Source organism: Stylophora pistillata, chromosome 10, assembly GCF_964205215.1.
Source record: "Stylophora pistillata chromosome 10, jaStyPist1.2, whole genome shotgun sequence".
Taxonomy (NCBI): Eukaryota; Metazoa; Cnidaria; class Anthozoa; order Scleractinia; family Pocilloporidae; genus Stylophora; species Stylophora pistillata.
The window spans coordinates 23,730,242-23,753,850 of record NC_142528.1 but is presented as its reverse complement, the minus strand read 5'-3'; the positions used below and the strand labels follow the sequence as shown (position 1 = coordinate 23,753,850).

General features: G+C 39.5%; 1 protein-coding gene across 2 annotated transcripts in view; it reads right to left on the bottom strand.

The window, feature by feature from the left end:
• The window catches only part of LOC111321380 (uncharacterized), a 33,439-nt gene that overhangs the window by 6,956 nt on the left and 2,874 nt on the right, over positions 1–23,609 (bottom strand). The window contains exons 6-21 of one of the 2 annotated variants that reach the window (XM_022924230.2): positions 22,512–22,592; positions 21,440–21,586; positions 20,252–20,327; positions 19,357–19,458; positions 18,190–18,237; positions 10,991–11,040; positions 9,775–9,847; positions 9,072–9,148; positions 8,242–8,278; positions 6,979–7,335; positions 4,347–5,191; positions 2,713–3,744; positions 1,627–1,699; positions 895–992; positions 650–711; positions 84–273 (exon numbers count right to left, since the gene is read on the bottom strand). In XM_022924230.2, coding sequence (XP_022779965.2) covers positions 84–273; positions 650–711; positions 895–992; positions 1,627–1,699; positions 2,713–3,744; positions 4,347–5,191; positions 6,979–7,335; positions 8,242–8,278; positions 9,072–9,148; positions 9,775–9,847; positions 10,991–11,040; positions 18,190–18,237; positions 19,357–19,458; positions 20,252–20,327; positions 21,440–21,586; positions 22,512–22,592 — 3,348 coding nt within the window. The remainder of the gene's footprint in view (positions 1–83; positions 274–649; positions 712–894; positions 993–1,626; positions 1,700–2,712; positions 3,745–4,346; positions 5,192–6,978; positions 7,336–8,241; positions 8,279–9,071; positions 9,149–9,774; positions 9,848–10,990; positions 11,041–18,189; positions 18,238–19,356; positions 19,459–20,251; positions 20,328–21,439; positions 21,587–22,511; positions 22,593–23,609) is intronic. The other variant, XM_022924232.2, reaches the window with a different exon arrangement.

The window sequence follows — 23,609 nt, the reverse complement described above, 5'->3', positions numbered from 1 at the left end:
AAGAATACCCGTATCATTGCGCAAGAATTAGTGCTAAAAATTCCAATCGGATGTCCTTTTATACATAGGTCAACGTCACTAACCGACGTTAGCTCCACTTCCCATAGCATGCGTATTCTCTTCATGGAGGTAATATCATTGTGCTGAAACACAACAAAGTACTCGGAGAGACTCAGAAGCTCTAACCAGTCCTCCAAACTCTCAGGCTTTGTTGACACCGGGTCGCTAAGCCGGGGACAGGGTTTTAAGGTCTTCACCGCTTCCATGATGGTTCTGTTGAAATTAAAACAGGGTTAGTCCCATTAAGCAATTTTCAATTGGATGTCTGTAGTGATTGGCTTTGTTTCCCTGCGCTTTGGGATTGGTCTAAAAAAGTTGCACCATCCTCTCGACCAATCAGATGCAAACTTAACACCAGCCGTCGCTTGCTCAATTACATATCCCAGAAGTCAATGCCTCCCAGTAAATTCACCAACTTCCACCGTCAACTCGCTTAATTAAATGGTCAATTCGCTCACTCGCCCGCCATATCTCATCTTTGGTGTACGACACACAAAATTCACAATCACCTCAATACGCTAGGTCAAACTGACCCAAAAAGACTAAACTTTTTTTAAACAATAAATGATTGAGTTTTTTTCTTCCGTACCTTCTATGGTTAAAGTCCACAATTCCTATCACCATAAGATCGTCATCCTCGAGAACCCCATTCTGTATAAATGCCACGTTGGTAAAAAAAAAATAAATCGATTGTACAACATTTCGTTATCATTTGAGCAAAATTTTCTGAAGGAGGATAAACCGCGCCTTAGCCTTTTAAATTTTACTGTTTTGAAAGCAAAAATGTACACTAACATTAACATTTACAACAAGAACAACAAAACCGGAACGTACCAAGAACATGATGTTGTCAAATCCATTGGCCACCAGACATGATTCGTACTGACCAAGATCCAGTGCCTTCAGCCAGCCCGCTATAGTACCAGCCTTGCCTGTAATGTACATACAACAGCGTAAGTGAAGAAATGATTCTAGTAGGTGAGTCGCAATTAAAGAAATTGCTGATGAAAAGGCCCGAAAGTATCCAGGCTTCGACTTGATTCGAACGTTTGTCTCCCAGATACTAGTTGAACTCTCCTACGAATAGAGCTACGAAGCCAAGTGTTGGGAGCGACGCAAATGTAAGTGGGGTCATTGTTTTCTTTCACAGCAGCTCTCCTACGAGGATCATTTCTTTATTTAGAATTAAACTGAAGGTCAACATAATTATCATTTATTTAATTTCATTGTGATAAGATTCCTTTGCGGGAACGAAGCCTGAATCTTTGCAAGCTTCTTTTCTAGAATATCTTCAATTGTAGCTCAACAACGAGGATAATTTCTTTACTTAATTTTTATCTGCAGGTCAACATATGTTTTATTTCATTCAATTGTGAGCATCAACTGTGTATATTGATTTAATATTTCTTGCATTCCAGATTGCCCCAAATTAAACAATTAATACCGGCTGTCTGTTAACCCTTTGCTCTTTTTATTTTGGTTAGTTTTGTTTTGTTTTGATCTGTTTTTAACTCTGATACGGACACGCTGCGAGAGGGAAAAATTTTAAGAGCAACCAAAAGATACCTGCATCAGCGATCTGTTGCTCTAAAGTGTGAGGAACATCAATCTGAGAGATGGAAGAGAGGAAGGCTTCGATCTAAAGGAACAAAACACAAGAAAATGAACTGATAACGTAATTACAGCGCAATAAACCAACGATACGTCAGGGTCTGTTATACAGAGTCCCATTTTTGACATGCGCAGGGAAAAATGTAACTTATATGTAATAATTTGAATATATCAACAAAGTTGAAATGGTAAATTGGCCACCGTTACGATTATAAAAGCTGACGTTTCGAGCGTTAGCCCTTCGTCGAAGCGAATGACGAAGGGCTAACGCTCGAAACGTCAGCTTTTATAATCGTAACGGTGGCCAATTTACCATTTCAACTTTGTTGATATATTCAAACTATTTCGTTACCCCCACCGACGCAGCCCCAAACAGTTTCTTTAGAAACTATCAGCCTTTACCAACTTATATGTATGTTTGCCTGTTCATCAATGACCTGTTGTTGCTGTTGTGGTTTTTTCGCGGAGGTACCATTGTCTACTCATTTGCCACCCAATGCGAGGAGAGCATTAAGTTTAGAGACCGATTTCCCATCACTGTCGAATATATTCCTACAGTAGTCTCTCTTTACAAGGCTCCCCTTTCTTAAGGATCAGGGCAATGTTGAACTGTGTCGAAAAATAATCTGAGACTGCGCTGGTTTTTCTTTCCTGTGATCTTTGATTGGTTTAGAGAACTCGCGCCACCCTCTCAACCAATCAGATACAAAATTGTGACTTGGTCACCCGCGCTTTCCCATGCTTTCCCGCGCTTTCCTTGGTCCCGCGTTTGGCCGCGCTTCAAGCAATTAACCTGTTTTACCCCGATTTCTCATTGGTTAATGATGATGTCAAGCTTTGTTCTGATTGGTTGCTCTGATTCACTTGGTTTTGTTATTTCGTTAATCAGTTAAGAACTGCTTTAACAATAACTTTAACAAAAATCCTGTCCATACCAAGGGCTTGATTTCAAAAGGTTAAATTAGCGGGAAAAAGTCCCCAACAGAACGAAAATCTTATTTGAAGTTGAAAGAAGATTGCTCGAAGGAATCATAACGTTACCTTTTCCCATTCTTCTCTCTCATCCATGGGGCTTTCCGCTGACAGTGTGCTTAACCTATATGATCCAGGCCTCCCAACAGAATCATCTCTCTTCACAACAGTTCCGTTCTCGAGGGTATCACTCGCCTCGGTCTTGTTTACTTCATCGCTTCGTCTGAACAACACATTTTCATAAACCAACGGCGAAGGCCTCACATCATTTTGAGATTCGGCTCCGTCGGGTTCTTGCCGTTCTCCACCGGGTGAAGCGTTCACATCAGAAAATATGTTCTCCCGCGAAGAATGCGGCGAAAAGCGCTTGTGTAACTCGGCAAAATTACTGTTTTTCGGACTGTCCATCTTTTGGGCGGAAGCTATAGCAGGTGGAAAACTAAACGGATCTTGACTCCTTTCTAAAGGAGCACTACTGCTTTCAGCTCTCGTGGTTTCCCCCAGCTGGGTTGCATATTCTTCATCGTGTAAGCTATCGTCGCGGGGAAGAAGCTTCGGTTTGGTTCTTTTACGTGGAATGGGTCGAGGGGGGTTTGGTTGATCTTGGACATCTCCGGGGGCTTCTGGAATTGTCGTCATATCTGAGGGTTGCAAGGATCCGAATACTTCAAATACTGAAGCTTCTGCAGTGTTTGGCGACGGAGGAGAAAATGGCGGTGTCATTGTAGGTTCCGACACATACGACACGCTGGAAGCAATGCTGTCTCTGTTTATAGTTTCGCCAGGTCTTACAGCTGAAGGTGACAGTGTACAATAATCTCCTCCAGAACCACGGCTTTCTCTCCACCGCATTTTGTCCAAGTCTACTATTCCTGCTTCTGATGGACCCTCAAGGCGCACTTTCTCGTAGGGTCCAGATTTAGGGGGGCTTGCAGGCGACGTAAGATTTTGTTTCTTGAGAGACTGCCAGTCGCAATAGTCATTCATTCTTCGTGGAGGGACCTTAGGTTGAGCTTGTTCTGGTTCCTTCTCGATCCACTGTACTCCATAATTAACTGGGGCCTGAGGCGGAGGGGCAGTCTGTGTTTGTCGAGGAGGAAGCTGTGAGAATGTAAAAACGATAATCAAATGAGCAAAGTACTATCACTTAAGAGAGACGTGACCGGGAAATTGTGTGCAAAGCGGAAAGTAACAAGTCCGCAGAGAGTCACGGGAGAAAGGACGGGGAGGCGGACGAATGGATCCGTGCTACAACGCATTAGGCTTCGCACTTCACGCTTTTATGCTCCTCGTACTACACACCACACTCTTCACCCGTTACATTTCAAGTTTCGCGCCACACACTTTCCAACTAATTCTTCCGGCTTCCCCTTTCACAACCAAAATACTTCTCAAACAAAAAATCAAACAAGGCAAAACAAACTTTTCCTCTCTAAAACAAAACACTTGAAACACCTTTGAAGCCACTGGTACATCAGTTAACCAGGAGTTTTACTAAAGGCCTGTTACCGACCGCTGCCTATAAGACGTCTCACCGCTATCTGTTGAGCCCGCAAGCAGGCTCTCGTGTTTGAATTACGCCTTTGGCCCCTTTTCTGGGCACAGCCGCTCATTACACCGACGGCTGCTGCTTGTAGAAGAAATTACTGACACCTCTGCAGTAAACCAACAACTGATGTGTTTAAATAATGTTGATAACTTACCTGAGTTGCGTTCCGTGGAGATGGTGCAATTTCATAAACGGGAGAAGTCATTGGCGGGGGAAACTCATACAGAGAAGTTGACCCAGGAATGTTCACTGCACTGGTCCGTTGCTGGGTCACACGTGGTGGTTCTGTCTGAGACCCTGTTCTTTGAGGACTTATCATAGCAAGGGTTTCATAATCTCCACGGCTGCTCAGCTGCTGTGGTATGTCAGGTGGAGGGGCCAGCTTTTCGTATCCCTCATCCTGTGGCGGGGCCATGGCTTCATACCCAGGCAGAGCTGCAAAGGGTTGCATTTCAGGCGCTGAGTTGCCAGCGAAAGAGCCAAACTTTCGTGGTTGTACAATTTCGTACCCTGGTGCGTCCAAGGGACAGGGTCGGTCCGTTGGAGTCCTTCCACCTGTAGCTGATGAGCTCACCTCTAGGCTACCTCGCTGATCATCAGGTGCTCGACTCAGCGGGGGAACTATGTCGTAAGAGGGCTGTTCCATGGTGGCTTTTCGTGGCGGGAGGGACACAAAGTCGTAATTAGTAGCTTGCTGTCTTGGCTGTTTGACCGGCTGATTTCCAATACTGGTGTTTTCGTACACATCTAACGACTGACCCCTTGAAACTCTTGGGGGAACTTGAACGGGAGTGTCATTCGCCTCCTGGCCATTTCCTTTACCCCTAAGCGATGAAAAGGGTACTTCATAGACACTGTTATGTTGATTAGCGTCAGGATTTGGTCGTGATGGCAGATTGACATGGTCATAAGTACCTCCACTCTGGTTCTGTAACTGTGCAAGTGGACGGGTTGTCTCACCAACCAAACAATACCCAGGAATGTCTTTACCAGCCATACCTTTAAAGAAAAAGAGGAGATCATTCAGCACGGCCACTTAGAAAGCTCAAGAAAAGCGAGTTCTATTAACAAGTCTGAGGTTCTTTACAACATTTTTCGATTGGGTGTCGAAGGTAATTCTGGATTCCTTTGGTTTCACCTTACAGCATTATCTGATTGGTCCAGAAATCTCGTGCCACCCTCTAAACCAATCAGATTCAAAACTAAAACCAATCGCGATTTGGTCACCCTAGTTTTCCCGCGCTTCAGGCAGTTTGCTCGTATTCACTTTGAGTTCTGATTGGCTCCCTGTGATATTTGCTTTCTCCTGACTGGCTGTGGTGATTGTTTGGTTTTACAACACTCATAATGTACTCTTTCTGCCGTTGTCTCCCGCCCGAGCGAAATGTGCAAGTTTAAAGAAGTAGCGGTAAACAGTCATAAAAATGTTACAAAATGTTTGGGGAGGTGAGGGGGGTAGCGAACTGCCCACTTTCAAGGACCCTGATAGTATTTTTCCAGGACTTTCCAGTCCTGGAAAATGTTAAAATAAAATTCTAGGACTTTCCAGGTTTTCCAAGACCTGTACGAAACCTGGAAGGTTAAAGTCCCTAAAATATCCGTAGCGTACAGGTACACTTGTCCAAGGCCTTCTTATTAACCTGTTCTTAGGTTTCTATTTCAAATACTGTGTTTAGAGCAAACGAGTATTAAGTTACAAATACTAACTATTGTGTTAGAATTTTTTCTTTTGATTTCAGCAAAGCTTTGATTCGGTCCCTCATGATATTCTCTGCTCTAAGTTGAAAACACCTGTTATAAATCCATACGTGACCACCAAATCAGAATTTGCTTGTGAAATTTGCTGTATTCCAGTAAAATCGGGGGCTAACAACGGTAACTCAGCAGCTGATGAGGTCTGATCAATCGTCGCATGGACATCTGCTAACCGTATGCAACTAAACTTCAAGAAAACGTGGGAGATGCTTTTTAAAGGCAAATCCACTAAGGCTTCACCTGCTCCTCTGGCTTCTATAGAGCGTAAACCATGTCTGAAGTTGTTGGGCGTAACTTTTCAATCAGATCTACATTTTGATAATATCATATCGAAAGCCAGTAGTCGTCTGTACATCTTACGTGTTAGTAAATTCTATTGATTGCCGTCGGATCATCTTCATCTTCTTTTTATCAGTCTTATTCTACCTATATTTACATATGCTGTAGAAGTATGGGGCTACACGTATTATCATAAGTATTTGAGTCGCATAGACTGGCTGTTCAAGAGAGCACTTAAGCTTGGTTACAGCAAAGAGCTTTTTTTGATTGAAAATATTATTACTCTAAAAGATAAGAAGTTGTGGGCCAAGATCACCGACAGCGATTTTACAACAGCTTTAGATGACCTTTTGCCACCTGAGCGACCAATAGTTACGCTAAGTAAGAGGCGCCATAATTATATTCTCCCGCTTGTCAGAACTGAACGTTTCAAGAGGACTTTTGTTAATAGATGTTTGTTCTCTTGTTAGTTAGTCAGTTAGCAATTTAGTTAATTAGTTTTATATTTGCTTAAGTTCATATCATTGTAACTAAACACGTTTGGTGTTTAGAGTGCTTAATAAAGACTTTTATTATTATTATTATTATTATTATTTATTATTATTATTATTATTATTAAAAGATTTCCATTTCCCGGCCTCTATTACCGAGCGTCAGAATTATAGTAAAACATTTGTCAAATACAGTACTAATGAAAGAACTTAAAAACTGTAAATAACGAGGCTAAGTTCGCAATGTCTACACTATCGTACCTGACACGGGAAGAGGTTCTTTTTCTCCAGCTGACCCAGGGAATCCAAGATAGGAATAATTACCCTCTGGTATTTGAGAAGGAGGCCCTTTCCAAGGTGAGACAGTGGTCTCGCCTTCTTTTCGTACTTCAGTATAGGTACTGCCTGGTCGCAGTGGACATCGCCCATTGGTGACTGCCCCAGGGTAGCCTGGAACTCCAACAAGACTGTAACCGGGTGGTAATTCTGTGGAAGGTTGCTCGGGGGCACCCATCAAGTAGTAGCCTTCATCAAGAGGGGTAAAATTGTTGTTATTGGGAGTCCTGGACCCTACTTTGTCATATTGCGTCTCGTTAAGAGTGTGTCTTTCAGACGCAGCTAAAAATGAAAAAAAAAAAAAAGACGAAAAAAAAAACCTCTGAATTAACTAGCATACATTTCTATTCTCAACTCAAGAATCAACAACAGCATGAATTAGTATAAATCGACTAGCTCGATCACAAATGCTGCAATACGATTGACTTCGTTACTCCCCATTTATTTAACAACTAGAATCCATGTTACCGTGTAATGACTAGGATTTGCATTTTTATTAATTGTCAAGCAACTGCGAAATACTGTTATATTGTTTTTCTTTCTACCGTACTACTATTGTAATGTTCTGTTTCTATTCCGTAAGTTTGCGTTTTTACGTGAGGTTATGTAAGAATAACGTAACGCCGGTAGCTATATATTTTCGCCAGTATGCGCCGTTGTTTTCGTTAGAAAATTTCATCGCCAGTTGATTTCAACTAAGTCAGTCGCTCCGTTAGTTTTTGCTAGCGCTGTGTCGCTCTTCGTTAAGACTTTGTACTTCCGGACCAGGTTATGCTACAAATTGTGTGTTCGTTTCTATTCCATTTGTCATAGTTCTTGTTGTTGTTATAATTATTTTATCATTAGCTATTTGTATTAATTATTTATTTTCAGTCGAATCACACACACACAAGCACGCATCTAAGAGTTTCTACATTTAAATAGAAGTCCATCTGGAAGATAAATGAAATGTGCATTCGCTTTGTGGCGTTAAATATGTAGTTATCTACTGTGCGTCTGTTAAGAAACAGGTCACGAATGACGTCAAAATGAGGTAAAAACAAAAAAGTGGTATACGAGGCGCAGCCGAGTGTGACACCTCTGATCTTTTTGTTCTTTAATCAAACCATAGGTAATAGCCTCGGATGCCCTGGGCTAAAGTTGTTCAGTTGTTAATATGTAAACATAGAGTGTGTGTTGAAAACTCACCTTTAGGTGGTGGTACAGTATCGTAACTTGGCTGCTTCTGGAAACAAAAGTTTTCTACTTACAATTCTACCAACAGTGCAGTTTGCGTAATGGACCAAGGGTAAGGTCAAGATGGCTGGATATTGGCCGAGTTCTCTTTAGCATTTTTATGCACCGAGATGAAGTCAAAGTCCATAAAAACTCAAAAACCAAGAACGAGGCTAATAATTATTCCGCCATTTTCAATAAAGGATGAAATATAAGGCAAAAAGAGTTTGCTTTCATTGGAATCAAGAATGATTTGGTTTTTTTTTTTGCGCGCGCTGCAAACATTCCTATCACTTTGTGTTGTAATAATTATATTTAAATTTTCCAGTTTTTGAAGCACAATTAACGCACAAACTCGTTCATGTTTCCTTTGTTAGGAGATTCCTCTGCCGCTTTCTGAAACTCCAATACCGACTAAATTTTCCGGCAAAAATCACGACCTTTGTAAGTCCACTCCACGTAATTTGTTTTCTTGCGCGGGATCAAAGCGAGCAATGATGGGCCCATCTTGTCCGCACGGGTAGCCAATCAGAATACAGGATTCACTTCGCCTCGCCCACGAGCGCTAAGAAGAAACAGTGGAGATTGCGTGGATTGCTCCGGCATACATTCTCCAACGACTGTTGAATCTATTAGCGTCACTCTCAAAAGCTGCAACTCATAGCACTCAGGCTTTTGAATAGCAAGTTTCCCCAGCTCTATCAGCTTGAATTCTTGCTGAATTCAATTGAATTTTGTTCATAGTCAACAATCGCAGAAACTCTATCACAGCTACTCGCTGATAACAATCAAAAGGCACTTACAAATGATTCCTGTCTTGTTCGCTGAGTAGGCACGGCATCGTAAGTCCCCGATCTTCGAAGGAAATTTGAATCAACAACTGCAAATGACAAAAGGTCATGAAAATGAGACATGATCGATGGTAATGCTATAAACCAAGATTAAGTTCCTCAAGCTTAAGAAATTTCCATGAGCACGAAACGAGTACATACCAAACAAACAACGCTTCATTTTGCTGCGAGAAACGAACAACGCTTTTAGAATCTTCATGATGTTGTCGGAAACAAAGAGCGCTATTAATGGTGCTAGAGATTTCTTAACGTATCGCAGTTTTACAGTCCGAGTCTGATCTTTTAAGTACTTGCTTCTTCGGGTGACTTAACATTTTTCCGGGCGACATGACTAAAATTTCGGGCGAAGTGTCTCAAGTTTCGGGCGAAATGACCTCGAGCAGGATGACTCCCAGGTGACTTGGCCGGTTACCGCTGCAATCCTCAATTGCAACCGTTCACAGGAAGACAAAGAATGATCAGAAGGCAAAGTGGATTATTTCAAAACTCCCAGAAGTAAATGTCTACACATTATCTAGTAAACAGGTAATGAGAACACTCAAACTTATCACGTAGAAGTTGTAATCATGATCTAATACCAAATATTACAAAAATGGTTCAATTACATAAGATTAGGTCAGAAACATGAAAAAAAATGATTGATTTTACAACAAACCTGTCTGACGTGGTACAGTATCATAGGTTGGTCTCCTGGGAACGGCCATTGACTTTGGACGCTCGGGATACCCCTAACATTATACATTTAAAATCAAGGATTCCAATATTGCATTTTTTAAGAACAGTTTTTATACAGACTGGGCATCAACAATGCTTAAAGCGACTTAATTTTTGTTTAACCCTTGACCATCAATTCTGAACTATAAAATAACACAACAGCTTACGCCCAAACCACCATACATGAGTCATAAATTGGCAATGCTGCAAATTTAGCCACTAAAATCTTTCTTTGCTTACCATGGCAACCAAATTGATCACAGCTTGGAGATACAGAGAAGCCTAGTTTTAATGGCTAAGTTATTCTGCATTTGAACCCTGAGTGGCTGATCATAATATGGTTACAATTTGGGGCAAAAGTAGTTGGCTCCTCTTCCCTCTAATAGTAAGTGGTCGACAAAACCCTTCATGCCACATAATAAACAGAAATCAAATCATTCATCTCTTATAGGTTACTTGAAAGTCCCCTCTTTCCCCCTGGAAAACATTTTGCAAGAATTTAGTGATCATTTTTTTGACACCAGGCGACATTGAAATGGGGGAGACCTAGAGATAATGGAAAATTATTGAAAGAAAATTAAAAAAGGTAGTCAAACATGCCAAAACTATTGCAACTCATTGTAGATGGTAAATTCTTTGTTACACTGACTCTAATTTTAGTAGACCTTCTTGGCATTTGCACTAAAAAAATCAGGTGATCTTTTTCCCTATCAGAGTCATCCACCAAACTGACAAAATCTCAAATGTCAACAAGATCATTTTCAAGAATACATGCCTCTATGGGCAAGGGTCCTGGGGTGCCCGTGACCCCCCCTTGGTAGGCCTTCTTTTGAGCTAACAACCTACAATATTCAGGTGGTGAAAACACCATGACAATATCTTGGCCTGCCCACTATACTCTCACTGCTCACTCCAAAACTGTAACATTGAGTAAAACATGCACGGCGTGGAGGTCGACCTAACAATCTGGTGAGTAGCCTCTGTGACCCCCCCTTTGAAAAATCCTGGCTACGCCCCTGGTGGGATAACAAGTTTGCAAAGTTTTAACACACCTACATGTATCTAGTACATCAATGCATCTTCAATTACTTGATGGCCAGGTTTTCATTGGGAAGACAAAATTCTTGTACACATGATTTCAATTGATTTGAACTTACAGGAAATGTGCCTGATGTCCTAGCTGAGTTTCTTGTACCAGGTTTGTATTCTGAGAAGGCAACAGAAAAAAAAAATTAGTAACAAGGACGTACAGTATACATTACACAAGTCAAAATCATACACATCTTTCACAACAAACCAACCGCTAATTTGGATAATACACATTCTCAGAACAGCCAGACAGAGAAGATGTCTCTCTCAACCCAGGATTGAAAAAACCTTGGCTGATAAAAAAATGATTGCAGAAAACCAGGGATGCACTTGGGGTAATTCCTCAGTATTGCACTGCGCATCTTGTACAGGGCATAAAAATTGGAGAATTAGCCAAATAAGCATGCATGCATTCTATGAACACAGTATTGTTTTTCAAGAAATGGACCAAGTAAAGTGGGACAATGGTCTTTGGTTCTTGAACAAGCATGGTGACCTATATTTTTTATTGAATAATTTTGGTGTACAAATTATCCCCTTTAAATTGGAGATATTAAAAAAAATCATCAAAGGAAAAAAAGATATAGCTTCAGTGTACACAAAGCCCATAACTCAATGGTGCAAATTATGACCTTGAAATCTATGATTCAAGGAACGTTTTGAGTCATTGTTGTTTAAAATTGTGTCATTTTTTCACCAATTCTAAGTCAAATTGTTCCATCTGCTTGAGACTTGCTACCAATCAAGTTTTTTTAAAAAAACCCTTGCCTCCAGCTACTGCAAAATGTACTGTGAACCAATGAAACCATGCACATGATCAGTGCAAGTACAGGCATAAATGGGGTAAGATTGGCCCATCGTATCTCTTATACAAACCAGGTGACCCACCTTTCCAATGGTATTTTTGAAACAGACATATTCGTAGGGAACATTTAAGGAAAGTTCAAAAAAGTTTGTTGAAGAACCTTTTATCCTTAAAATAGTCAAAGTGATTAATCTGAATCAAACATTAGGGTCAAGAGAATAAGGGAAATGAGAACTTACCAAACAAGGTCTTTTTATAGTTGAACAATTTTTTTTGTCAGTGCCAAAGGAAATATGAAAAGAACAGTAGAGAGACTACGCATACTTGTAATCCCCCCAGACTACTGGGATAAATTAATAATTACTGGAATAGGGAAGCTATGCAATTCCCCCTCGACAAAAGATTCACCACATACATGTTACATATATGTGGTACATCAAAATTTTTAAATCCTCTCTCTGACCCCTGAAAGTGACTAACATCTAATTTCTCCTTTCAATAGAGGTTTTGCATGGCAGCAACAATAGATTATTTTTCTCGTGGGAAAAATCTTTCTTTCTTATGCAAAATATTTTCATCGTTCCTGCCATACAACATGGCTGCCATGCAAAATCTCTATATCATCTCTGAATCACACACTACAGTCCTGAGAATAAAGAAAATGATCACAAACTAATGAAGCTCTTGATTGTTATTAAAGGGAAAATATGGTCTAGAAAAAGTTTACTTATATCAAAAGTTCCTTGCTTGCATCGTCCTATCTGGCTATTCATTTTAGCTAAAAGCGTTTTAGTTGCGAACAATTACGTTCCAAAAATCGGCAATTTCAAATTGAAATCTGCCATCTTTATGACGAAACTATTATTATTGTTGTTTGTTTGATACTGACGTTTCCTATTGGCTGTTGAAAAGTGATAGATTTGATCAGCTGTCAAAACAGCTGAATGCACCAAAGTGAGGTTCTCAATGGTCTCCACTTGAGGTTGTCTCGACTGCCTGCTACTCGTTGTCGGCGCATGGCGCCAAATTTTTTAGAGAGAAGAGATTTATCCTATTTTTTTAGAGAGAAGAGAACCTCTGGGACCAGGGTATTGCGGCAACTGCTAAGAAGAACCTACAGAAAACGAGAATGTATGCTCCTAAGAATTAAATGTACTAGGACACCGACTCAATTTGAAAGGCAAAGGTTTTTTTCTCAAACAAATCCCAAGCTGTGGAATGATAATTATTTTGCTAAAGAAGACCACAGTGCCCGCGTCAGATTCATTTTACATTGCTACCTTGGAATGAGACGAACTATCTTTGCAGTTACAGGAACCCAGCTTCGGTGTATAATTGAACACGAGTCGCTTGGAACTAAGAACAGCCCCAGTTGGCATGCAACAAGTTAGAAATGATTGACTTGAAGATCATTCTTCATATGCGTAAACATTGACAAATTGATTAGAAACACTAAGTTGCCAAAGTTAACGCTGACAAAAGGCAGAAGTTAATTGTTACGATTTGAATGTTGTTTGTTTCAGCATTTACCTTTATTTGCAATGGTGTTTTTTATCTTTATTGCTTAGAAATACCTTCAACGCAGTATTTTTCATTCTAAAATTTTTCAAATGTCGCGACTCGTGAAAAGTAGAGCTTTGTCATTCTCGTCGCGCGCCAGAAAGTCGCCTCTGTCATACAGTGTTTACATTAGAAACTACCTCAAATTTAACTGAAACTAAAATGAATTTTTCGATTTCTTTTGATAGCATAAGTACTGCATAATTACGTCAAGTAGTTGGTTGGAAGACATAAAAATTAATGTTTTCATATTACATTTATGGTGTCCAATCGACATGACATAGTGAAATATGGGCGCCTACCTAACGAAGGATGATTTGTATTTATCGCAAACGTGTCTGATTATTTGCCGGGAATGTATCATATATCGTTTAAGTTTTTTTTTTTCGCAGGAGAATGTGAATGGTGGGCTAAAGAAAATTTACTCGGTGGACTCATAACAGTTTTAGAAAAGACAAAATATCTTTATACACTGCTTGGAAAAGCGCATGATGTTGAAAATCGGCTTTGTTAAAGGGTGATGACTGAGAATTTACCACACACGGTGTACCACCATTTCGTGCTTCAATTTATTTGCTTAAGGCAAAATGGTTTGAAAAGGTTCATAGTATAGATAACTGAAATTTGTGTTGAATATGGAAAAGGTAAGCATCGGCTTTCAGTTCGAAGCGAGGGTCAACAAGGAAAACTTACAAGCCTGCATATCTCGCTGGAAGTCTTTGTTTTGGCAGTTGAGGTTTTGAAAGGTTTTCCAAGCTGTCCTCGCCGGGTTTTGCCGGCCAACTTTTCTTTAATATTTCACTTCCCAGTTGCTTGTGGAGGCTTACACCTTTTCCTTTTGAATTTTAGTGTGTGTTTTGACATCCATACCATACGACACTTCACCTCATTTCAACTATGAGGAGTGTCAGGAATTGTTTTCACAAAGGTCAAACTGGTCAATGAGGGCGCATCCTCAGAGACCCAGGGGCTGTGAGTTGATTTCAAGTTAAGGGCAGAAGAGCCCCTGGGGACATTAGGTGCTTACCATTTGGCCAAAAAATTCGGAAATTTCAGTTTGAAGTCAAATGGTAAGGCAATCTTCCAGGAATTCCTTTCGGAAATTGTGGAGTACCTTCAGAGGTACTCCTCTTTTTCCATTCGGAACGGCAGGTCATAAAATTCCGTTTCCAGGCCTTTCCCCTTGGGTTGGGGTGGGACAAAATGCCTGATGGATAAATGGTAAGCTCAATCTCATCCGGTTGGTCCATGAGTTCGGAAACTCCCTTACCTTTATGCCATGGTTACACCAATCGGATTTTTCTCACAAATGGTAAGCACCCATTGTCTTACAAGACTAGTTCCAAACAGTTGCAGTCGTTCTGGCATCTGATTGGTACCAGAAAATCTTTGTTTTCAGCAGTTGAAAGATTAAACTCTTTCCAAACCCCTTCGGTAACTGTTTGAAAACATCTCTCCTTCCCACGATGTTCTCGATAATTAGTTTTTGTTAAGATTTCAATTAGCTAACCGGAAACACAGCTAAGCTTTCTGTAAGCGCTTGCTGGAGGTCGTCCACAAACTTAACGTTCTCTGCAACTTTGGCCATATTGTGAAAGACTTTACTACAAAGCAAAGATTAGATTTTGGCGCGCACAGAAAGCTACGTATGGGAGATGACAAAATGCAGAGCCCTACTCCATGGAGTACCCTATAGGGTACTCCATGGAGTAGGGCTTTGCGTTTTGGAGTACCTTAATGGAGTACCCCTATAAGTCATGTATTGGTCAAATAAAATATTTTATGAACATGGTGAATCGTTTAGATGTACCTAACCTAAAATATATTGAGCTTACCAGCTCTCTGAATGTTACAGTTCGATACAATCCAGTTTTTTGAGGGAAAGTTGACTAGGGCTCTCATGAGTCTTACTGGTTCCTCCATTTTGGTTTTACCACTGTGTAATGAGTCCTTTGACGAGAAGACAAACAACTCCATGTGATGAACAAAACCCACTTTTTCTATTTCTGCACGATGTAAAATATTTAAGCTTACTGCATTTCCCGGATCAACAACCCCAGTCGGATTTATTTGCCGACCCGTCACTGTTTTTGGTTTGTTTACATACCTCAATTTTATTGCGCTACAAATAGATGGGTGAGGAGAAGCTCAGTTTAAAGATAGGGATTACCTTTTTAAGTCTCAACCTACAAATTTAAGCTTGTATCCTCATCGTTTCGCAGATTTGAGAAACCTATGAGGCCCTGTGTTACTAGATGGAGCACCACACTTCTTACAGACGCCACACATAAACAAGTATTTTGGAAGACGTCAAACCCATTGCAGAATGAAGGTTGTCCCTCCTTTTGGCCTCTTGAAGATCATATGAAAATAGATGGTAGTCGGCCTATTAACGATAACGTTCATGGATGCTAGCAGCATTAAAGTTTTCCGTTGGAAGTGGTCAGCAGTTTAATGTTAATTTCAAGATGGCGGTCAATTCGTGTACTAAATCGAACTGCGACAATCAGAGAGCTAACAAGCTCAATATATATCATGATATGTACATCTAAATGATTCATCATGTTCATAAAGTAATTTATTTGACCAATACATGACTTTCAGGGGTACTCCATCCAGGTACTCCATAGGGTACTCCATGGAGTAGGGCTCCGCATTTGTCATCTCCCACTATGTAAGCATAAGCGCCAGTTGCTCGACATACCTGCGTGGCCCGTGCGACGAAATAACTTCACGAGATTGGCAAAGTTTCAGTCAGCAAATTGTACAAAAAATCTAGAAAGATTTAAGCTTACATCTCGTTTAACGTTTAAAGCGACGAATGACAGACAACTCACCCCCTGGACAATTAGCCCCCAGTCTTTGGACGATTAGCCCCCAGTCTTAATGTAAAGGAGAACTTATGTTCATCTTTTGGTCATTGACTTTTATGAGTTTGTGGCTCCTAATGAAGGTTTTTTTTTGTGAATGGTTATCATTATCAAAATTTACTTAATTTTTACTTAATTTAATTTACATGGGTTGCACGAGGTGAGCACAGGCCTCCAGAAGTTTTTTTGAATTCCTTTGGCTGTCTTCATATTGAATCCAGAGGTCGAAGAGTCTTCTCTGCGTTGTTTGTTAGGTTGACCACTGATGTCTCTTCAGCTTTTAGTCTGAGACCAGACGGATCTGCGTGTTGACCAATGTAGCTTCCCAGTGAAGTACCTGGATCAGGATATGTACAGGGGCAGCTGTGATCAGTTGTTGCTGAATAAGCTAATACAAGCATCCACAATTGAAGGATCCCCTTTATACACATCCCAAGGATCAAGAGTTTTACTTCGAACGAAACACGCCATTTGATTAGAGGAATCGTTAATTTAAGAAAACCATGAGCACTGAATTGGGATGAATGAAATGTCTCACGTCAAATTTACATAAGTTCGCACATTGCGCATGGGTTTGAAATAAACAATGAAACAACAATTGGTAAAAGTTCGCGCATTTTGCGAGGCTTCGAAATAAACAACAAGGAATAAAATTTGGCACCTTGCGCATGGGTTTAAAATAAGCAAACTTTTACTTTTGTAAAATATATGTTATAATTCGATACGTGTGGCAGAGAAACGTTCATAAGAAGCAAATAGCATGAACATTGTTTATTTCAAATTACGTGATAGGGAAACGTTCGTAAAGTAAACACCAAGAGCATAGTTTATTTCAAGGATGGTGGGTTGGGGGCTAATAGTACAGAGACAGAGGGCTAATCGTCCAAAGACTGGGGGCTAATTGTCCAAAAACTGGGGGCTAATTGTCTGGGGCTAATCGTCCAGGGGGCGAGTTGTCCGGATACCAAAGCAACATATCAACGCCTGCAACCATTGTGTTTTATACGAACCTCGCAAACTTTTAGACACGTTCTCTTGTGATACCTGCGAAAGTATTTAGTATGATTTCTGGGGAGATTTTTACGGACAATCTGATCGATTTCTCTTACATTGTGTACTGAGACTGACACTTTTTCGCCGCGAGCACTTTTCACACCGTCGCATGGCCCAAGCAACCAAAGCGAGCAACTGAGCTTCTTGTATATGTGCGTGTTAAAACACACGAAAGGAGTCTAAAGCACACATCTCTCTGATTAGGCAGAAAAAAACAAAGATTTTCTGGCACCAATCAGATGACAGAACGACTGCGACCGTTTGGAACTAGTCTTGTAAGACAATGTCCCCAGGGGCTCTTCTGCCCTTAAACTTGAAATCGACTCACAGTCCGAGGATGATAAGGGCGAAGCGCCGAACAAAGTTTGACTATTGCTACGTCACAACTGACGTAATATCCAAGATGGCGTTTTTCTAACCACGAAAGTTCTAAAAGTGGGCAACTTCAAAGCGCTCTTGTCGCTGATACAAAGAAAACTGGACGAAATGGCAGTTATTTTCGAACTCCTGAGGAAAAAGTCTTCTGATTGAGATAAACTTTTTCTAGACCATACTTTCCTTTTAAGGTGTCAGCACCTTAGGAAATGTACAGAGAAAAGTATGGAGAATATACATACTGATGTTAGGCTGTAGAGGGTTAATGAATACTTCTAAGTATTCATTAACCCTCTAACTCCCAAGATCTAATTATGAATTCTCCCCTCCTGCTGCTACACATTTCCTTGTAAATTGGTTACGAGAATTTGGTGTTCAATCAAGGTAACAACTTCTACCTGATAAGTTTGAGTATTCTCATTAGCTGTTTGTTGGATCATGTATGGATATTATAGGGAGAAGTTACAGGTTAATCACTTCTGGGAGTTAATAGGTTAAGTACTTTTAAGCTGTTAAAACAGCTGGAGACACATGTATTGAATGAACAATCTCTAACGATGGTCTGACTTTTGTCAGCCATTGTTGCAGAATTCTTTGAACTCACCAGTCTTTTGCCGTCTTAATTTAGATACAGGCTCTTTGAGGCTGGAGGCTGGTTAGTAACAATTTCAAGTAGAAAATTAGCAGCATTGATAGAATTGGAGTATCACTAAGTATTTACAATGAAAATGGAAAATCATTCAAAGACACATCACAAAAAATTAATGTTAACATTATGTAAACTGTTGATTAAGGAAACTTGCACCTTGCCCTCCCACAGTTACAGAATTAAATAGCTGGTGCTGGTTACTCTTTAAGCACAACTATGCTCCGGCAAATATATATTAGTATTGTTGTTATCACTACCATTATAAAGAAGAATGTAATTGAATATGACACTTACTGCAATTTGAGATTATAAACAGTACCCTGACCTTTTGAAAACCGTCTTCACAGACACGTACCAAAAATCAGACTACAAATGCCACCACTGATATTTTTTAAGTATTCTTGCCGATTTCTTGTGCCATATGCTCTCAAACCTTTTCTTTCTATCTCACCTAGGTCTATTTGAACAAGGGGCTACACAGAAAGACATTCTAACCTACAGAAAGAATTTGTTGAATTTGCTTTTTGGTCACCGAGAGGGAGGCAGCTGTTTTTTAAACTACTTTTTGTACCAAAGTATAGTGCATCTTGATTGCACTGTCTATTAACACAAGACCCCAACCATATACAGCTGCTTTGAGAAAGGTTGTCAGAAAAAAAAAAAAAAAGACGACATTAAAGTGCATGCAACAATCCCAAAAGGTATTGTGGGTAGTTTCAGGTCACAGTTCTTTGACCTCATAATCAGGATTTTAGGGCAATCTGAGAATGATGATTGGGAATTATCAGCGGCAGATCCAGACCTTGAGCTAAGGGGGGAACTTGGTTTTTTCCTGTTTTTGTGCGTGTACACCTGCCAGCTTTCTTCCTTCTACATTCATTTATTTTTTTACCCTAAATAAGGGGGAGGGCCCCCTCCCCTAGAATTGCCACTGCTTTTTTAAAATTCCTTGATTATAAGATACCCAAATAATCTTGTGAGAGTGTCACATGCACCTATGTCATTTTTTCCAAAAATTTCATTCAAAAAAAAGCTGTAGGTAATTGTGACAATCACACTTTGAATATGTGTTTAACCATGAGATCAAGGTACAATAATAAAGGTTGTTTTAGTTAAACACACCGTATATTAGTTCTTTAATCTCCCTTGTTCTTCCTGAAGGGTGTGAGACTAAAAGGTCCAACACTGTTTTGTTGCTGCTATCCACGACAGTGACATCAATTCCTATGGCGATTAACAGAGAGGCCTTAAATATGCTTTACAAGATCAGAGAGGATATTACATGGCCGCACAGAGATATGAAAAATAATTCACTTGTTTGCCAGAGAAATTTTGTATCTCCAAGCAGCCATGTAATATTCTATTTTTTAATATATAAACACCAATGAAAAACCAAACTGTTTCACCTTTGCATACATATTAGCAAAATCTGAGACTGTCAGGAAACTGTAAAACTGCCAATAGTCAGGGATTTTCTAGACAAACCCAAACCAGCCTTCATTCCAAAGTTTTTACTTTAAATATCTTTGCTTACATGAATAACCCAATCAATATTGATGGAAACATCAAGTCAGTTTCATTCTCAGAATTACTGTACAAACAAAGGACGACACTCAATCAGCAAAGACACTGTTCATTTTTGTACAACTTTCAAATTTGGACATTCACCCTTAAACTCCCAAGATCCAATTTGCAATTCTTCCCTCTGACTAAAATAGATTTCCTTGTAAATTAGAGGGGAGAGTTTGGTGTTACATTTTGATGACATCCTCTGGCTGATAAACCTATCTGTTCTTATAAGTTACTTATTTGCAAGATAATATATTGGAATCACAGGAAGATGTTACATGTTAATCACATCTGGGTCAGGGAGTTCAAGGGTCAGGACTGGTCAGCAAAGAGCTCAAAATCACGATGCGAAAGTCTGCAATGCAAGGCCAGAGTAGTCTCAAGAGTTTTCTAAACTCAAGAGTTATAATTTACCAATCATCAGCATAGGCTGAATTGATCAACTTACCACACTGTAACAGAAGATTAACAACATCCACTTTACCATACAGTGCTGCTTCGTGAAGAGCTGTTCCTGAAGCACCCTACAAAAGAGTTATAATGTCACTTTAGTTAATAAATGGTATTTATCATAATACAGTGTTCAGAATTTTAATAACTATGTAATCCCTGTTTACTAATAAATAATCATATGGTGCTTCTTGGTGAAGAGCTGTTCCTAAAGCACCTTACAAAGAGGGTCCAACCACCCCTTTGTAAAACTGAGTCACATAAAAATATTTGGCCTTTTCATGCATCATGAATAATATACGAAACTCTTTCACGTTCATGCGAAATTTGAGACAATCACATTAAATTAATATAAATTTTTTCCACTCTTGACCAGTCTCATGTGACATAAGATGATGTCATGTCTCATCTTGTTTGTTCAAGAACCATTAGTGGTCTATTTCCTGACTTCTATTCATCCACGTGGAGTCCATCTCCTGTCAAAACCCTAACCACAGCTGTTCGAGAACAATATGTACATTTTCATAACAATAAAATAGCCGGAAATTTGTCAAGCACAACAAAATGGTTCATGAATCACCTTTTTTCAGTTCTTAATTCATGGGTCACATTCAAGTAAAAAGATTCGTTCAAGTGGACATGAAAAGATCTTATCTTAAATCATAATTCATGAGAAAAAAATTGCCCAATCACACTTCACCTAAAAAGTATAAGGGACCCTCTACAAAAGAGTTCTAATATCACTTTAAGTTAATCAGAATTTTAATATAATTACTACCTGTTTACTAATTAATAATCATATGGTAAGTGCAATTTAGTGTGAAATCATACGCATGATTTCAACATCAAACAAGTTCCAAGTGTGAATTAATTTGAAATCACAATTACATTTTTGCACCATAATTGCATGAGACAAAGTTCAAATATCACATTGTTCAATCCATTTTGAAATTGCAAAATTCAATCCCTCAAACACAGGTTTTTTAGTCTGCACTAACATTTCACTGAATTCAGCACTGGGCTGGTTTGTATTGTCTTTTATTTTCCCACCATTTAATTGGTTACTTAAACCAATTCCTCGAAGTCTGATCATTTGTTGTGTTTAAGTGAACTTTTCTCATTGGCCAGAAAAAAAAGGGGTGATTTATTACAGATAATTATATATTTTCTGATGTACATGTATTACCGATGTATTGACATCCATTCCACAACTGAGGAAATATGACACCACATTCATATGGCCATTTCTAGCAGCGAGGTGAAGAGGAGTGTGTGTTCTAACCACAGTCACATCATCAAGGAGATTGGGATGGTAGCTCAACAACTGCTTGACCTACAATCAGAGAATTACCTTTTAAACACAGAGATTATTAATCAACTTGAGCCACAACACAATTAATCAAACATTTAAGCTATTATAGATATGGTAGAAAGCCAGATTTTCTAAGAAACATTTTTGTAAAATATTGAAATGCATGCTAGTTTTTCACACAAACCCAGTTTGGGACTGAGTTCTTTAGACCATCAAAGTGTGAAAAGCAAACTACAATTTGTCAACTTATCAATGACTCTTGAGATCTTTTTGGCGGCAAAACATCAATCCAGGTTCTAAGATTTCCATCACAGAAACATCTAATTTTAGTTGCACGTGATAATCTTTATTATTACATGACTTGGGTAGTCAGAGGGTCAATAACTAAAATCAACCAATCAAAATGCTCTATTGCCGGTCAATATTCTCTCAGTACTGGACCGGGCACTGTCGCGAATGGTCCCGAATGATACCGCACTTATGTCCCTTTGAACTTCAGTCATATAATAAATCTCTTATTAACCAAGCTTTCTTGGGACTGTACCGGAAGAATATCGGCCCTCAGTCTTTTTTGTACAGACCGAGCGCAGCGAGGTCTGTACTGTCAAGACCTCAGACCGATGTTCTCCCGGTATGGCCCTCGCACTTGGTTAATTAGATATATCTATGCTCTTTGGATATTAAACTAGACTGTGAATGGGAAAGGTAAAATGAATTATAGGAGTGAAAGCCAAAAGTGGCTGCAATTGCAAAAATTCATCCTGGAAACAAATAAGGGCTCATAAAAATTATTATTGCAAAGGACACAAGCACCCAAGTCTAAAGTATCTTAAGTTTGCATTTTCTGACTAGGAAACTTGAACGTGTAAATTCAGTCTACTTTAATCAACCAAATGACTCAGAACAAAATTTCTATGAATTCGTATGAAAAACGTTTTTCGCTTACAGCTTCCATTCTACCATACTGCGCTGCTAAATCAAGAGGTGACTCCTGACGACTGTTACGAATATAGGGATCCGCATGATTCTGTCACAAAAATATAATATCACCAAAAAAAAGAACAAAGCACATAAATGAACATGTATCTGAATTTGCCTGGAAAGGTTACTCATAAAAAAACCAGACAAGCCTTACTCATTAGGGACAAAAGCTTAATATTATATAATACATTTAGTAATGCTTGAAAAGTAAATCCAATCATGCAAGATCTCATAAAATGAATATCAGTGAGAGCCTTCTGTTGATGTTTCATAATCATTTCTATTTGACTCAGTTGTTTAGGGCCTCATGTTCAAAAAGCAGATAATACTATCTGATGGATGAATTGCTATCCAATGGATATCAGCATTACCAAAATGTACTGCATTATCCACTGCATAGAAATTTATCCAGTAGATGGTGTAACTTATCTACCCTTTGAACAATTGGGGCCAGGGCCTGTTTTTCAAAGGGTAGATAATGCTATCCAAAGGATAACTCACCATCCACTGAATACTGTAAGTGTTAACAAAACAAACTGTGCTATCCCCTAGATAGAGATTTAACCAGTAGATAGCACTGTACAACCTCTCAAACAACTGGAACCTGATCTGTCCTCAGTTTTTGCACCTTTCATACATCAGGTAATAAACATACCAAGTAATTTCAATATATCAACAAAGTTGAAATGGTAAATTGGCCACCGTTACGATTATCAAAGCTGACGTTTTGAGCGTTAGCCCTTCATCAGAGCAAATAAAGGAATTGTGGGTTGTGTGTGCTTTTAAAGGCAGAAAATGGAGCTACGTGATTGGTGGGAACACGGCAATGAGAAAAACACGAATAAATTAGTGGAATGAAAAGCATTCGTTGATACCTGTGGGATTTACACTGCCGGTTTGAAAGATGAGCTTTTGCTCAAGAGTTTTACGGCTTTCCGTGCTACCTAAGTGTAAGGAAAGACCGCAGATTGCCATATGTTGCTTAGAATGATTAGGTAAATTAAAATGTCTAGCGACTAGTTTTGATGTGTCCTTGTCATTCCTCTCCACGTCGAGAAGGTGT